At 37.0% G+C, this 17,751-nt stretch overlaps 1 protein-coding gene across 2 annotated transcripts; it reads left to right on the forward strand.

Moving 5' to 3' along the window:
* Positions 1–1,254: 1,254 nt before the first annotated feature.
* Positions 1,255–17,145, forward strand: LOC127619275 (transmembrane protein 240-like). Of its 2 annotated transcripts, none has more exons than XM_052092131.1 (4): positions 1,255–1,972; positions 2,184–2,374; positions 8,523–8,731; positions 16,567–17,145. In XM_052092131.1, the coding sequence occupies exons 2-4, from the start codon at positions 2,283–2,285 to the stop codon at positions 16,719–16,721; spliced, it is 456 nt and encodes a 151-aa protein (XP_051948091.1). In that variant the 5' UTR covers positions 1,255–1,972; positions 2,184–2,282; the 3' UTR covers positions 16,722–17,145. The 2 variants fall into 2 exon arrangements, with proteins under 2 accessions (XP_051948091.1, XP_051948090.1); XM_052092130.1 differs by having other exon boundaries at positions 2,268–2,374.
* The last annotated feature ends 606 nt before the right edge of the window (positions 17,146–17,751 follow it).

Here is a 17,751-nt window from a genome sequence, read left to right on the forward strand (position 1 = left end):
GCCTGAGCACCTGGTCTCTGTGCGCGCATAGTAACTCTCGCGAGGGGGCCAATAAATATATATTAGATGTAAAAAAAGAATAATTTTACCATATAATTAACAGTAAAAATTATTTTAAGTTTAACAAGAGAATAAATTACATTATTACAGTAAACTATTGTTAAAATTACAGTTGTAAAGTCTTCTTATACTGTCTGTTTATTTTTTGGAGGCTGAAACCATCTCATAATCGGTCATAAATCAATTAAAAGTCATAAATCACCTATTTTTAAAGCTTAATTCTGCATATATATTTTTATTTGTTATGTGCTTTGCAAAGAAAACACAGCTGTAAAAATATTCAAAGCAATCTACAACTGATTTCTTTCTCCATTTCAGTCTTGTGTCGGTTTATTGAGAGAGAGAGAGAGAGAGAGAGAGAGAGAGAGAGAGAGAGAGAGAGAGAGAGAGAGAGAGAGAGACTGGGTGAATGAGAGAGAGATGGTGGTGTTTGATGGTGGTCAGCAGTAAATCTATACTGTGGCTGCTCTCCAGGGTGCTGAAATGCATTGTTGCTGAATGTGGATGGCATCATCATGGTATATTTTAAGTGACCTTCACACATTAAGATGGGTCGTTAGTTACCTGTGATGCATCAGTGTGTAATCGTGAAAAACAGAAATAGCAGTAAATTTTGTATTAAAAGCATGTTGAAAACATAAAAGTATCTCCTACATTTTTTTAATTGTATTCACTTTAAGGCTCTTGCAGAAGAATAGAATGAATTTTGTTGCGTTTTGTTCGAGAAAATATTGATGATATTCAGTCTGCACTACTACACGCCCTGGAAAGAAACTGAAGTGCATCAAGTATCACTGTCACGCGGGAAACAGATAGAGAACAATATGGCTTAAAAGCTTGAATTCCTGCCAAATCAGTGCTTTGAATCTTCGGTCAAGGTCCTTTTACATGTGTTAGTTAACGTGCAGAGTATCAGGCAACATTAGGTGAGATACAGAGGCTCAACGAAATGGCGCAAAATTAACTGCAGAGCGCGTGAGTGCATGGCGCAAGGATGGATTGGGAAAACTACCTTGGGGGATGCCTGCGTGCGTCCTATATAATGTAAAAGCATCTGATTTATTGAAAAAGATCAGCCATGTCTTTACGGGAAAAATGAATTAGTCAGACTCTTCTACCACTCCCAAACCCCCCTCTCCCCCTCTCTCTTTCTTTCATATTCACATACGCTCACGCGCGGCAACGAGATCGATTCTTTCTGCCGTGGACGAAGGTATGAAGCCGCTGCATGAACAAAAATGGATATAAAGAAAGAAGGATCTTAAAGAACAACACGCAGTGTGTGACTGGCGATCACAGGAGATAGCCTATAAAGCCGACTGCTTGAACATGCGACAAAAAAGCCTCGACGGCGAAAAGAATCAATTGTATAGGTCCTACTAAATAGCACATGCATGAAACGGGAGCATTTCTTCTCAGTCTGGAAGACGCTGGCAACTCCGACAATATTTAGGCGAACAAAACCAACGGGCACCGGCCTTGCTCGTTTTCGCACGGCTTTTTCAGCGGTGTTGGAGCGCAAAGGAGGAGAGAGATCATCAGTAATCAGACTAGGACACTCTCCTCAGCACCCTCCCACGACGATACCGAACCGCGCGGCTGAGGCTTAGCGTGTCACTGGATGTGGGTGAAGACCGGGTGTGTAGGCTAATACGCTGGGATAGTGAGATCTGGTCATCCCAACCCTTATGCACCTTCAGAACATTTCCCAATCTGGCGAGCTCAGGACTGAGAAGCAGGTGTAGTGGTGAGGGCGCATCCATGAGCGTCTTCTCCTGGGACGGCATGTTTTTAGTTTAACCGGATTTGTTGAAAAGACTGGGTGAAGAGGATAAAGGCGAGTTTGGAAGTTTTGATGCATATGATCACAACCACCATGATTTTTATGATCCTCGGTGCTTCAGTTGTAATGGTAAGCTAATTAGGCTGCCTATGCACATCATCATTTAGCTTACAAATATCTATTTCTGAAAAAAAAATCTGGGGGAGTGTTTTAACGAGGAGAAAATACAGAATTGGAGTACGTGGTCCATTTAAACAAAATCTAATTAAGTCAGCTCAAGCACACTTGTTTCTATTATTGGCTGATATGGAAATGTATCAATGTGTATTTTCCCCTGCAGTGGTCACAGTACCAGGTCATGTAGCGGTTGCTGTGTTCCAATACTGCTTGTCATGTCCTGGTTGACTCGAATGGTTCTTTGCAGGCGATAGCGTGTTTAATGGACATGAACGCACTCCTGGACCGCTTTCACAACTACATCTTACCGCATTTACGAGGGGAAGACCGCGTATGTCATTGCAACTGTGGAAGGTAATAATAATAATAAAAAACACAACCAATTTTAATAATGCATGGAATTTGTATCACTAGAGACAACAATGTAACGTCGCTATCACACGCATTGATAGGTCCCTCATCTATTTCTAACAGCTCTTAGGCCTGAACCATTCTCTAACCTCTGAAACACTGTCTTTTCCATTTTATCTGGTTTATCCATTAGCATGTTGTCACATTATATATAGCCTTTGTATATTCGTGGGGTTTAGGCCATAAATTGGGCGTAATTTGAAAGATTAGCAATACAGCTGAGCAGCCACTGTTGGTTTGCGTCAGTTTTTATTTAGAGAATTGTCCTTGATTTCCCTGCTTGTGTGTGTGTGTGTGTGTGTGTGTGTGTGCGCGCGCGCGCGTGTGTGTGTGTGTTTCTTTCTGCGTATCAAGGGGTGCTTTTTCTCCAAGCACATCCAGTGATTATGTTGTCTTGGGTGATTGTGTTGGCCATACCACCACGTTTAGGTGCGATTTAAATACATAAGGACTGCGTTGAGTGAATGCATAGTAATAGTAATAGTAACACCTTAAATGCAGTTTTGTTATGTTGTTCAAGTTAGTAACAAAAGCATGGGAAAATGTTTATTAAAGGAATATTCCGGGGTCAAATCAAGTTAAGCTCAATCGACAGCATTTGTTGGATAATTGTGATGACCACAAATCTTTATTTCGAATAGAGTTACAGTGAGGCACTTACAATGGAAGTGAATGGGGACATTGTTTTGAGAGTTTAAAGGCAGAAATGTGAAGCTTATAATTTTATGAAAGCATTTACTTTAGTCTTCTGTGAAAACTCATGTATTGTTTGAGCCGTGAAGTTGTTTAAATACTAATTTTACAGTCGTTTATGGCGTTATGTCATCATGGCAACAAAGTTGTACAATTAGATATAACTTTAAAAGTAAAAGTAAAGGTAAGTAAGCGATTTTATCAAAGTAACGTCATGTTAAGGCACACTGTTTACGTCTTGTGGCTATAATTTTAACGTTTACGAATTGGCCCCATTCACTTCCATTGTAAGTGCCACACTATAACTCAGATTTTTGCTTTTTAAAAGAAAATGAGGAATGAGTCTATACACATTCTTTAGGTAATCAATATTATGTCACAAATGCTGTCGATTGAGCTCAACTAATTTTTAACCTGGAATATTCATTTAAGTTTAGATGGCCTTTATCCAATTATTTTTAAGACAGAATCTTCTTTACTAAAGATAACCTAGTTATGCTACTGAAGAACCTCATGTTGTCCTTTTATTTTCAAGACTTCTAACTCTATTGATTACAAGTTTTTCATGTAAGAACATAACATCTATATGAGAGAACTAAATTAGGTCAAATTCAAATTGTTCCCAACTAAAAGGAGTGCTTGTTTAACAGTGCTTCTTAATGTTGATGGGAATCAGTTGTGTACAATTTCTTAACAGATTGTACCTTGGTGATTTCAAATTGGCCTATATCTTCTCTCCAAACATAGAGTGTATTCTGTTTCACATAACAGTAAGAGCACTCAAAATGGGTCATTGAACTGTGGTCAGTGAAAACACGATTCGTGCCCAGAAAAAGCATAAAAAATCTCATGCGTCTTAATTTGTTTGTTATATGAAACTTCAAGTCAATTCATAAATCATATAAACACAGCCATATTGTCATTTTTTGTTTCATCATTCACGGTAAACCATAATGCTTAAAATAATTAATTGTTTTGAGGTGAACAAATTTAAATCATACAAATTAGTTTAGTAAATTAACTTTGAGTATTTATAACATCCTCTTTCTTTTGAGTTCATGAAGTTTACACCTTTTAAGTAAACTGAATTGATTTATTGTTTTGAGTTTAAAGGTGCACTCAGTAACGTTTGTCTTTGTATAATCTTGGACCTAGCAGCTTGGATGCAGCATCATTTTAAATCAATAGTTTTCAGTTTCAAATGCCTTTGTAGAAATTTAGTATTCATAGTCAGCCATGATTACTTTAATCAGTGAGTGAAAGTGTCAAATAACAGGATGGTTACTGAGATTAAGTGAGTAGTATTCAGCTGGTCATGTGATTCTAACATGGCAGCCCCATGTGCGTACCCTCTCCGTGTAGAATAAATATATTATATTTCCCAGCATGCTTTGCATGGTACTCAACAGTGAGAGTAAATGTTTTTTTTTTTTTGTACAAGATGATTGTAAGCTTGAGCTTAGGTTGACGACATGTACAATATAGAACTGTTCCATATAGAGCTGTTCAGCTCGTAGTCCAAAAACACGGAAGAGAATTTGCCATGATACGTGGACGTTTTGTTCTACAACACAAATTACACACAGTCATACCTCAAACATGAATTTTGAAGCTGTATTGAATTACAAACTTTTTTATTGTACAGTGGCTTCAAATGTCACATTTGAGGTGTGAAAGTGTGTAATTTATTCTGTAGAAAATAAAGTCAAGTAATGTGTACCACAGACCTTATTTTGCACATAAATAAAAAAAACTTTATAAAAACTGGGGAAGTGGAAGGGATGGGGTGGAGCATTTGTTTCTAAACAGTAACTTCATCTATCGCTTTACTCATTGAGCATTTGCTATGCTAATCAAAGCATAGTGCATGTTACCCATCAGCTTGCATTCAGCATGCTAGCATTCACTGTACTAGCTGATTCATGTTAGTACTACCTCTTAGTTTCCTCTACCTGAAGTATTTAAGTTGAGATTACTAAATTCAGCTAAAGAGTTACATGTAAAATTAAGTGCAATCAAAATGTATGAGATAGCTTACTCAAGTTAAGAGCAATTTTGCAATCATGCACATGTCTTAAAATATGAAATTTCTATTAACAAAAATGTGGATGTAACTGATTGCCTTAATTGTTGTTCACAGTGTTTAGTTTACAGCTTATTTTTGGGTTTACAGAGTTGCAGGGCTCCAGACTAACATTTTTTTTTTACTAAAAATCCATTGGCTCCTAAACTGAAACATTTAGGAGCCAAATGGCTGTTTTAGTTGCCACATCACAGAATTACTTGGTTTAGATTGTTGTTCAAAAACAAGATAGAAAGCCAAAGAAAAGACAGCTGATAGTTCATTAATCGTGTGTTAATATATACACTGAATAGATGAGTGCACACATTTGCATTCCCCTTTTGTCTCATAAGTTTTCACATGTATTATTTTATTAATTTATACAAATATAAGAGATAAAATATATTTTATTATTTAGTAATGCCCTTCAGGGTCTACATAACAGGTATTTATGTAAAGTATAATATGTATATAGTAGTGTGTTGCCTTCTTGAGCATCAGTCCCTCGATGGTCCTAAGTATCAAAAGCTGGATCTCACATCACAAATAAATAAATAATATATATATATATATATATATATATATATATATATATATATATATATATATATATATATATATATACACACTGGCAGGAAAAAGTTTGGAATAATGTACAGATTTTGCTGTTTTGGAAGGAAATTGGTTCTTTAATTCACCAAAGTGGCATTCAACTGATCACAAAGTATAGTCAGGACATTACTGATGTAAAAAACAGCAGCATCACGAATTGAAAAAAGTTATTGTTGATCAAATCTAGACAGGCTCCATTACCAGCAGCCATCACTCCAACTCCTTATCCTTGAGTAATCATGCTAAATTGATCATTTGGTACTAGACAATCACTTGCCATTATATCAAACACAGCTGAAAGACATTTGGTTTGTTAAATGAAGCTTAACATTGTCTTTGTGTTTTTGAGTTGCCACAGTATGCAATATACTGGCATGTCTTACGATCAATATTAGGTCAAAAATGGCAACAAAAAAAGAAACAGCTTTCTCTAGATATTTGACATTCAATTATTGTTTTGAGGAATGAAGGCTATACAATGCTTGAAATTGCCAAAAAAAATGAATATTTCATACAAAGGTGTACACTACAGTCTTCAAAGACAAAGGACAACTGGCTCTAACAAGGACAGAAAGAGATGTGGAAGACCAGATGTACAACTAAACAAGAGGATAAGTACATCAGAGTCACTAGTTTGAGAAATAGACACCTCACGTGTCCTCAGCTGACAGCTTCATTGAATTCTACCCGCTCAACACCAGTTTCATGTACAACAGTAAAGAGAAGACTCAGGGGTGCAGGCTTTATGGGACGAATTAAAAAGAAAAATCCACTTTTTAAACAGAAAAACAAAAAGAAAAGGTTAGAGTGGATAGAGTGCAAACATGCGGAGGATGTTTTGGATGAGAACTCTTTGAAGAAGTTCTGAATATCTTTTTCAAATTGTAATAGTAATTTTTCATGTTATTAATGTCCTGACTACACATTGTGATCAGTTGAATGCCACTTTGGTGAGTGAAAGTATCATTTTCTTTCCATAAGAGCAAAATCTGTACATTATTTCAAACTTTTGTCCACCAGTGTATATATATATATATATTTATTTGTGATGTGTGATCCAGCTTTTGATACTTAGGACCATTGAGGGACTCATACACAACTATTACACACAAATAATCGTACTCTTTCTTTACTGTTACCAGATGGCCCCAGACGCAAAGACTACAAGTGTGCAAATTGAATGAAATCCCAGATGCAGTTTATTGTGCCACTCCAATCCCAATCAATAATAAACAGAAAAAAAAAAAAAGATCTGGTACATAACACTGTACTTTTTAATTATAAACAAGCCCCAAATTCACATGAGACTACTATTTTGAAATGTCTGCGCTCCCAGTTTTGAACACGCTGACTGCTGATTCATTGAGAAAGTGATTAGAATTAAAACTGCTAACCTGAGCTCCTGAGTTCAAACAAGCTTTTGATCGGGTGTTTTTTTATAAAGACCTGGTTCAAAAGAGTCATCTGTTCACGAATTGGAAATCATGGCATTCACTGTATTTGTTGTTGCGTGCAGCCAGCGAGCTCGTATCATCAACGGAATGGCTGAAAAGCTGCGCGAAACACACTGGCACTCTAAAGATGTATTCAGTAACTCACAAGATGATATCTGACGAAACCGCATATGAAAGCACACATCCCGACTGTCGCCAATGGTGACTAGATTTTAAATTATTGTCTGTCTAACAATGAACAAGGAAAAAATATAGATATTGTTTTGAATTTGTTGAGCGGAAAGTTAAAAGTAAAGTAATTAGTAATGTGTTTATTATTTCAATGAAGTAATTAGTAAAGTAATCTGATTACATTTTTGATTACATTAAATAATAAATCATTTGTATTGGATTATATTTTTAAGTAATTTACCCAACACTGGTTGGGGTGCCTAGTACAGTTTATTATATAAGATCTTACAAATACACTTCTTCTGAATTGGAAGAGATTAATAGTTTATACTTTCTTTTTTTTTTTTTTACTTTTTCATGTGTAACACAGAACACCAAATGATGATTTATTAACCCTCAGATAGGACTATAGGTTGTCAAGGATTAAGTTGCATGTAAATTATATGAAATTATCATACATCAAGTGTCTTTGCATATAGACAGCAGGGCAAAAAAGGGTGATAAATGGGGAACACTTAAAAAGCACTTACAATTCTGTTTAATTAGCTTATAATTGAATCAAAATGTTGTCATATAAAGTAATTTTTACTTTAAAAAAACAGATGAAGAGTTAACAGTTATCTAAGACACATGGAGATAATTCTGCAGAATTATTTCTAAAGTAACATGAAACTGTAAAATAACATAACAATAAATTACAAAAATCACAGAGCAACATGACTAATTTTATTATTTGATCATTTATAAATTGCATTATTTCTAACAGCTGCGGGTTTAGCCACATGCATTGCATTTATATGTTCCAAGAAAACATCACAGCTTGGTTGAGCTCTGCTGCATCCAAATACACGCACATGCAGTTTAGCAACAGTACAGAAATGTTGATTTATTTCCACCATGCTGAGAGTTATTAAAGCACTTATTCCCTCTCTGCTTTTCTTTATGGTTTGTGTAATTTACATAATATGTCCTAATTCTCTCTCTCTCCATCTATTGTTGTCCATTTTTATATTTTCATTATTTAATATTTAAGGTTTATACTTTTCTCTTTTGTTGCAAAATGTACAACTGTATTCTAAAAAGCCCCTCTCTGTCTTAGGCATCATGTTCACTACGTAATTCCATATGACGGAGACAATTCACTCGTGGACTCATCTGAGAATTACTTTGTGAGCGACAGTGTGACCAAACAGGAGATGGACCTCATGCTGGGGCTGTTGTTGGGGTTCTGTATCAGCTGGCTGCTGTTGTGGCTGGATGGAGCTTTGCACTGTGCTGTGAGAGCCTGGAGAGCCAGTCGCTATTATGGTGAGTTGGAAGAACACTGTAACCAAGAGAACAGAGAAAGCATATACTTTACATACATAAATGTAAGGGTCAAAGGATATTCTTGTAGGAATCCAGCAGGCCAAGATTTGACAAATGAAACTGAAAAATGATTGGGTCACAGAGTGGTCATGCATTTTTAAACAGTTTTTCTGCCTAGAGTGACATTTTATTTAATGTTAAGAGAAATCGTTACATGAATGCTTTTTATAATGGTTGCCATTATATTTCATTTGGAATGATGCGCTTGAGGTTGAAAGACATTGAGAGATATTTTCTTGCTCAATAAATGCCATGTATTATGTGCAGATACTAATAAGTCATATCACTGTCATCATAAAAACTATAGAATTAACATGCAACACAATACTGTTATGACCAAGTGCCTTTAAGGAATGATTCACTCCAAAATGATAACTCTCTCATAATAGACTCCCCTTTAAGCCATCCCAGATGTGTATGTCTTTCCTTCTTCGGCAGAACTGAATTGAAGGTTTTTATAAGAACATTTCAGCTCTGTTTATCCATACAATGAAAGTGAATCTTACCGTGAAGCTGCTGGCTTTTTGACGGTCCAAAAGGCATAATTAGGCAGCATAAAAGTAATCCACACTACTAGTCAATCAATGAATGTCTTCTGAAGCAAATGTATAGGTTTGTGTGAGAAACAAATCGATAATTAAAACCTTTTAAAAAACATATTTTTTTCCAAAAGTTCCAAAAATGTAATTTTCTGTCCCCAAACATTTACACAGCTACATTTTTAATTTTCATGAGCTGTCAGTGTTCCCCTTTTACCCTATTATTATGACCCTCAGTAATGAATGTAATAAGATGTAGACTGTGTCTGCAGAAATTAACAGCAGGCGTTCATTGAACGTAACCGAAACACATGCAAAACAGCAGTTGTTTATAACAGTTGCCAAGGTCCATTGGGGCTAAGAAGTACAGATGCTGTGGCAGAAGATGTAAATGTTACTTTAAAAAGGAATGCTTTTAGTATGAATATGTTCATAATGTTCCTTGGACAGACTTTTATTATGATTTAAAGAATAATTCACCTAGAAATGAAACTTGTCATGTGTTTGGAACAACATGATGGTGCGAAAATGATGACAGAAGTTTCACTTTTGGGTAAATTAACCCTTTAAAGATATAGCCAAATACAAAAAGCTTGGAACAAAAGAGTTTAACCGAAAAGACCATATCAAGTGGTACTAGTGCATAAGAATCTCATTAAGAACTGTATTAGTAAATATTATTATATGATATGGTAACTAAGCCTCCACTAGAAAAGAATACATAACCTGTGATTTGGTTTGGTATGCAAGCTTTTGGATAAAACTGAGCTAGTTGAGAGAAATATATGTGTCAAAATTCAGATCTAGAAGAGAAAATAATATCTCCATATTTGACCTACTGAAAAGTGTTGGGAATGCCCCTCTAGTGAATCACACCACAGTTGTGAAACTGTGACGTTGATGGCAGGTCAACCTCATTTAGCCTCACCAATATAAGGAGTGAAGGTGAGGCTGATGGAGAGGAAGAATGAAGGGAGATGCTGTTATGCCCCACCCCCACCAGCACACACACACACACTCCTGCACCCTTGCACTGTGTGAGTGCTATAAATAGACAAAGAGCAGCTGGAAAGGGAAGGCAAGTTGGCAAGACGTGTATATATGCAGTCACACTCAACTCGCACATTAAACACATACACAGTACATTGAGAGATACACTTAGATTTTTTTGGCTGTCTTTGTCCCATTCTAGAGATCAATATAATTTCTCATTCCTCAGCCTACGGAGGCTATCGCTTTGAGTATTCTTAACCCCTTTATCAGTTTTCCATTTAGTTATTTTACTTTCTGTTCAGATCAGGAGCAATGTATTTGGATTCATTTATGAAATCTTTTTTAATAATGAAAGATTACACTTATAAAAGTGATGGCTTGCCACCATTCGCTTTTTATTTAATCTAAGGAACTCTATCTCTTTACACCTGTTATTGCATCCCCTTCATATGCAAGTCTTTATTTAACTTCTTCTCCGCTTCCTTTTGATTCATAAAACCCTTATTCACTGTCTTCCTCTGTAAGCCATTCATTATAGTCCTAGTTGATGGCATACCCAAGAATGCTATAAATATCCCCCACCTTCACACACACAAACACACACACACACACACACACACACACACACACACACACACACACACACACACACACACACACACACACACACACACACACACACACACACACACACATTTCTAACAGGGCCAGTAGTGAGGGGCAGAGCTGTCTCTCTTTCTCTCTCTCTCTCTCGCTCTCTCTCTCTCTCTCTCTCTCGCTCTCTCTCGCTCTCTCTCTCTCTCACACACACACACACACACACACACACACACATTAACATGTTGGTTCATTATATAAAGTGCTTCACTTAACCGTGTTATTAGACATATCAAGAATGTATGACATTTCATAGTGATTACTTTTCATGGTAACATTTTTAAATACGTTTATATATATATGTCTTAAACATGTCTCCCTCATGTCTATGATGGATAAGGCCCTGATTTCTACATGTGGGTAGACATTTTTGGCACTGTACTCTCTTTAAATGTTCAATAGTGTGTGTACATGCACCACAGAAGATTTAAAATTCCCACTATAGTGTCATTTCCACCAGATCTAAAATGTTGTATTGTGTTTAATATAATTCTAGTGGAAATGATGGAGAAATTAAATGAAATAAAGTTTTGAAATAAAATTGACAGCTCATTTGTATTGCTAAGGCTAATTTGGTGGTTTACATTTTATGTGTACTAAAAACAAAACACAATAAAATTATATTTTCAGACTTTTTCCATAATTTGGCAAAATTACATCTTGATTGGACATGACGCTAAAAGTATTTACTCTGCTCACCAGTGATATTTACCTAGAATTTTCTGTTCTTCAAACATCACTTGTCTCATTTTTCATTTCAAGCATGCTCTTCACTGACACCTTTGCCGACTTATTACAAGAACACTAACTTTTGGGGGAAAAAACTTTATTATAGGAGCAAATATGTTGGTGTGGTGAAAATGGCACAAAAAATATATAATAATTACAAACATTTATTCACACATATATTTTCAAACAATAAATATTGACATGCTTTATGCTTATTTTTCCCTTTGTTTAGATTAATATCTTTTTAATAGTTTATATCACAGTTTAGTTCTGTCTTGGACAAGGGTAAAACAGTTCAAATCTGTACATAAAAGTAATTTGAAATGTACCAACAATACAAATGAGGAAGCCCTGGTAAACAGTTTCCAATTCAGTTTGAGAAATTCATATAACAGAAAGAAAAAAGTTTAAATAAGTTTGATTTAATAACAAACCAACCCTTTGAACATGAAAGTGCCCAAAGTTAAAGGGGTCATGAAATGGTCTTTTTATGTAGTTTTATTATCTTTCCTGAGGTCCACTGATAATGTTAGTAATGGGTTCTTTTGCACTAAAATAGTCATAATTTAGTAATATTTGGTCATTTTATAAAATGTTTGGCCCTCTGTCTGAAGTGCTCAGTTTTGGCCTAAAACTGCTTAAAACGTCAACATAAACGCCCACTGTTATTATTGGCTAACATCGTGCAGCTCCTCGAATAGAGCCATTTTTGAAACTTAGTCGGATGAGAATGACCCAGCTCAACAACATTATAAAACGAAATGTTAGGATTTACACATAACGCACATTCAACACATTGCATCCAAATATATTAAACTGTTCCTCTCAAGCACAACTGTCTACACCAGACACGATTCATGTCAAAAGAAATAGAACCCATTATAATCAATGATGTTGTCTACCATTGAAGTATCCACTGCGGCAAGTCGTGCCGACAGTAAACAGTCAGCAAAATAAACGTCTTTTAAAAGCAGCCTGAGATATGTACTAAGTGGTCAAAAGACATCTGACTGTGCATGTTTAAGCAGAAAAACATTTCAGAATCAGAATGAGATTTATTGCTTACACATACAAGGAATTTGTCTTGGTGACAGAAGCTTCCAGTGCACAACAATTCAAAACAGCAACAAGACATAGATAATAATAAAAGATAATTAAACATTTAATAAAAAAAAAATAATAATTTAATAGGAAATAAGTTATATACAGAATACATATATATATATATATATATATATATATATATTACATTTATGCATTTGGCAGACGCTTTTATCCAAAGCGACTTACAGAGCACTTATTACAGGGACAATCCCCCCAGAGCAACCTGGAGTTAAGTGCCTTGCTCAAGGACACAATGGTGGTGGCTGTAGGGATCGAACCAGTGACCTTCTGATTACCAGTTATGTGCTTTAGCCCACTACGCCACCACCCACGTACACATGTACATACATACTCACAGACACACACATACAGAAACACATACACATACGTAGTGCAACTCTAAATAAAAATCTGTTTTATACAGTGCAATGGAATGGAATGGCAGAAGAGGTTGGATGTGTTGGACAAATATAAAAAGATTAGACTGTGAATTGCACATTATTATTGCTCAATGGGGCAATTTAACTGTTCATGAGGTGGATAGCCTGAGGGAAAAATTTGTTCTTGTGCCTGACGGTTCTGGTGCTCAGAGCTCTGAAGCGCCGGCCAGAAGGCAACAGTTCAAAAAGGTAGTGGGCAGGGTAAGTGGGGTCCAGAGTGATTTTCCCTGCTTTTGTCCTCACTCTGGAAGTGTATAGTTCTTGAAGGGAGGGCAGGGGGCAACCAATAATCCTCTCATCAGTCCTAACTGTCCTTTGTAGTCTTCTGATATCTGATTTCATGGCTAAACCAAACCAGACAGATATTGAAGTGCAGAGGACAGACTCAATGACTGTTGAGTCGAACTCTATCAGTAGCGCCTGTGGCAGGTTGAACTTCCTCAACTGGCAAAGGAAGTACAATGTGGGTCTCCCACTTCAGGTCCTGTGAGATGGTAGTGCCCAGGCACCTGAATGACTCCACTGCAGCCACAATGCTGTTTAGAATGGTGAGGGGGGGGTCAGTGTTGGGGTGTTCCTCCTAAAGTCCACAAGCATCTCCACCGTTTTGATAGTGTTCAGCTCAAGGTTGTTTTGACTGCACCAGACAGCCAGCTGTTTAACCTCCATTCTGTATGCAGACTCAACGTCATCTCTGATGAGGCCGATGACAGTGGTGTCGTCTGCAAACTTCAGGAGCTTGACAGAGGGGTCCTTGGTGATGCAGTCATTGGTGTAGAAGGAGAAGAGTAGTGGGGAGAGCACACCAGGTGCTGGAAGTGAATTTCCCCTGTCTCACAAGCTGCTGCCTGTCCATTAGAACGCTGGTAATCCACTGACAGATAGACATGGGAACAGAGAGCTGGTGTAGTTTAGTCTGGATTATAGCTGGGATGATGGTGTTGAAGGCAGAACTGAAGTCCACAAAAAAGGATCCCTGTATATGTCCCTGGTCTGTCCAGATGTTGCAGGATATGAAACAATCCCATGTTGACTGCATCATCCACAGACCTGTTTGCTCGATAAGCAAATTGAAGGGGATCTAGAAAGGGTCTAGTAATGTCCTTCAGGTGGGCCAACACCAGTCTCCCAAATGATTTCATGACCACGGACATCATGGTGACAGGTCTGTAGTCATTAAATCCTGTGATTTTGGGTTTCTTTGGGACAGGAATGATGATTTAGCATTTGAAGCAGCATGGGACTTCACACTGCTCCATTGATCTATTGAAAATCAGTGTGAAGATGGGGGCCAGCTGGTTAGCACAGGATCTAAGACACATGAGTGAAACACCATCTGGGCCCTGTGCTTTCCTTAACTTTTGATTTCGGAACAGATCTTAAATGCAGGTTTAGTAGCAGGAGGGGGGTTGCATGAGGAGTTCCAGCTCTACTTCATTGGTCAATCTCTTCACAGTCCTTACTACAGACTTAGTATATTTTAGTTTCTGTCTGTAGGTTGGAAGAAGATGAACCAGACAGTGATCAGTGAGTGCCAAATCTGCTCTAGGGACAGAGCGATATGCATCCTTTATTGTTGTGTAGCAATGATCCAGTATATTTCAGTCTCTGCTGGGGCATGTGCTGTTTGGGCAGTTCACGTGTGAGGTTTGCTTTGTTAAAATCCCCAAGCATAATAATAACTGAGTCCAGGTATTGTTGTTCCGTGTCTGTGATCTGATCAGCCAGATGTTGCAGCGCTGCCCTCACACGTGTTTGGCGCGATATAAACACTCACCATAATAAGTGAAGAAAACTCCTGCAGTGAGTAGAAAGGCTTACAGTTAATAAAGAGCACTTCCAAATTAGGACAGCACATCTACGTTGTCCGGAATTGCTTCACTCAGCCAGGTTTCTGTGAAGCACAAGGCAGCAGAGGTTCAAAAGTCCTTGTTTGTACGGGTGAGGAGAGGAAGTTTGTCAATTTTGTTAGCGAGAGAGCGGAGATTCGCTAGATGAATGCTTGGCAGCGCTGTTCGAAAGCAGCGCCGATGGAGCTTCACCAGCGCACCTGCTCATCTCCCTCGCCTGCATCTCTTTAACAGCAAAGCTGCGCCGGCGGCTAAAATGTCCAGCAAAGTGTCCGAATATGCAAAAACTGGGAAAAGATTATCTGGTATATGCTGCCGAATGTTCAGCAGTTTGACCCTGGTAAAACTGATTGGAAAAGATTACTAAACACAGGACAAAAAAAAACAACAACAAAAGAATAGAATTTAATTTAATTTCATTAAAGAATTTAAATCCAGACAGGCACATGAAGGTACCCTGTGTTAGTCCAGTTAGGATAATGTATAATTAGGCTCAATTATGTTCACGTGACCTGAATCAGATGACTTTCAGAGGTATATACAGACAATAAGTGCTGCACTTCAACATGGTAATGAATGGATATTAAAAAATTAAATAGGCTAAATAACTAACATCATATAGCACGAAACTATAAAAGTAAAAAATAAGAAAGGCTCTAATACAGAGTGCCACAAAACCGCTTATGCACATCCTGAATGCATTCAAAAGCACAGAAATATTTCAGACAGGATCTGCAAAAGACTTTAATATCTCCACAACACCTCACATATATGGTAACGTTACTCACAGCAGAGGATTTAATGTCTAACAGTGATCATCTTAAAATGTATGGTTAATTCGGCACTTTGATTGCTGTAACAGCAGCACATAAAAGGACTAAATCCAAAGCATGAAAGAAAGTAAACTTCTTGCAGAGGGTTTTACTGTTCTGACTGTTATTCACTGTTTAGCACAGCAAGTTATCATCATGCAAAAATGGTCATCAAGAATTTGTCTCTCTTAATTCATTTGAGAAATGCTTCTCCCATTAAATACAATACACCACTACAAATATTAATGTTAGTAGTTGACCCCAGTAATTGACTAGTCAGTTGTTGGATGACTAGTCGATTAGTCTGCCACCCTTGCACATCCCTACCATAAACATAATTTTTGCCATTGGAAGATTTAGCCTATACTGTACGTTTACATTTTGAATGCAATATAAATGCAACAAAAAATGCAGAGTAGTATATATATATATATATATATATATATATATATATATATATAAATTAACTTTAACCCAAAGTAATAAATGTTGTAAAGAAATATTGTTCAATGCTAGTAGTGATGCCTAATGTATTAACTAATCTTAACATATACAACATTAGAGTCACCCCATACATTAATTATATTTTTTCAGGTGAATCCCATAGACAAAGCTCAACAGTTTACTAATTGTTTTCTTTTCATGTGACAGATACCCCTTCCTGGTCATGGTTACCCCAGTTCTGTAACCTTCGGGACCTCCGTAGACGTGCACAGCTGCGGCAACTAGAGGATTCCAGTGGAAACATGGTGCATATCAAGCAGAAGCTCTATCATAATGGTCATCCCAGCCCCCGCCACCTCTGACTGTTTAATGACAGTTTCCCCAAAACTGCTCCATTACCAGCTGCTGCCTCAGAGACCCACTTTAATTGTTCCACTACAGTTTGAACCAACTTTTAGACCTTCTAAAATCACTCAACGTGGTCACGTATTTGTCAAAACTAAAAATCAAGAAGAAAGAAGATTATTGTTGTCAATATCCTGATTTGTCACTTCGTTCACCATGTCTGAGATAGGAAGTTGGGTGAAATGCTTTTGGAAAGTTTCTGTACAGGCTTTTTATTTTCCATTGCTGAATCTAGGCATGCACTTTTAGAATGGGGAGGATGCAAGAAATGTTTTTTGTGACATTGGGAATCAATTAAGTTGGTTTTTCTTGCTTTTCCCCTACTTTTTTTTTTTTTTTTTTTTTTTTGTAGCTTTTTCATTAGGATATGACTTTTTGGGAAATGGGTGAGAAATGTGGGTGGGGTGGGAGGGTCAAGTCATGGTTTTGTGATGGTATAGTTAGAGATTACTGCTCATGTAAATACTTTTACATATTGTTTTAAGGGATTTAAGACTACACAGAAGTAGGAAGTTCTTATAGAAGAGTCATGAAGTGTATAAATAGAGAGTAAAGGACAAATGTAAAGAATGAATTTTGAATGCAGATGTGACTTGTGAACTGTTTGGATGGATGAAAAACAGATCATTAAAAAAGATTGATTAGGTTTGTTACTATGTGAAATAAATGAATGTATTAATTTTATCTGTAAATAAAGAGAGTGCAGGAAGATTTAATTGTATGGTCAGGGCTCTTTCTGCTGTTTTGAACGTCATCCGTAAAATGTGAGAGAGCCGCTAGCACTTGCCTTGTCTTCCCTACACTGTGTCCAATAGTCCTCCCAGGTCTGCTTTTAAACAACTCCATACTCAAACAAGAACATCCAGCCTGCCAGCACAGAGAGCCCTGACCCAATTTTCTCTTCCTCTTTATGTCCAGACATTGTCGTTGTGAAGATAAAATGTCTGTTTTATTAAAAGTGCCATTGAAGCACATCAGTGACACCTA

The sequence above is a fragment of the Xyrauchen texanus genome, chromosome 25 (genome assembly GCF_025860055.1).
Source record: "Xyrauchen texanus isolate HMW12.3.18 chromosome 25, RBS_HiC_50CHRs, whole genome shotgun sequence".
Taxonomy (NCBI): domain Eukaryota; kingdom Metazoa; phylum Chordata; class Actinopteri; order Cypriniformes; family Catostomidae; genus Xyrauchen; species Xyrauchen texanus.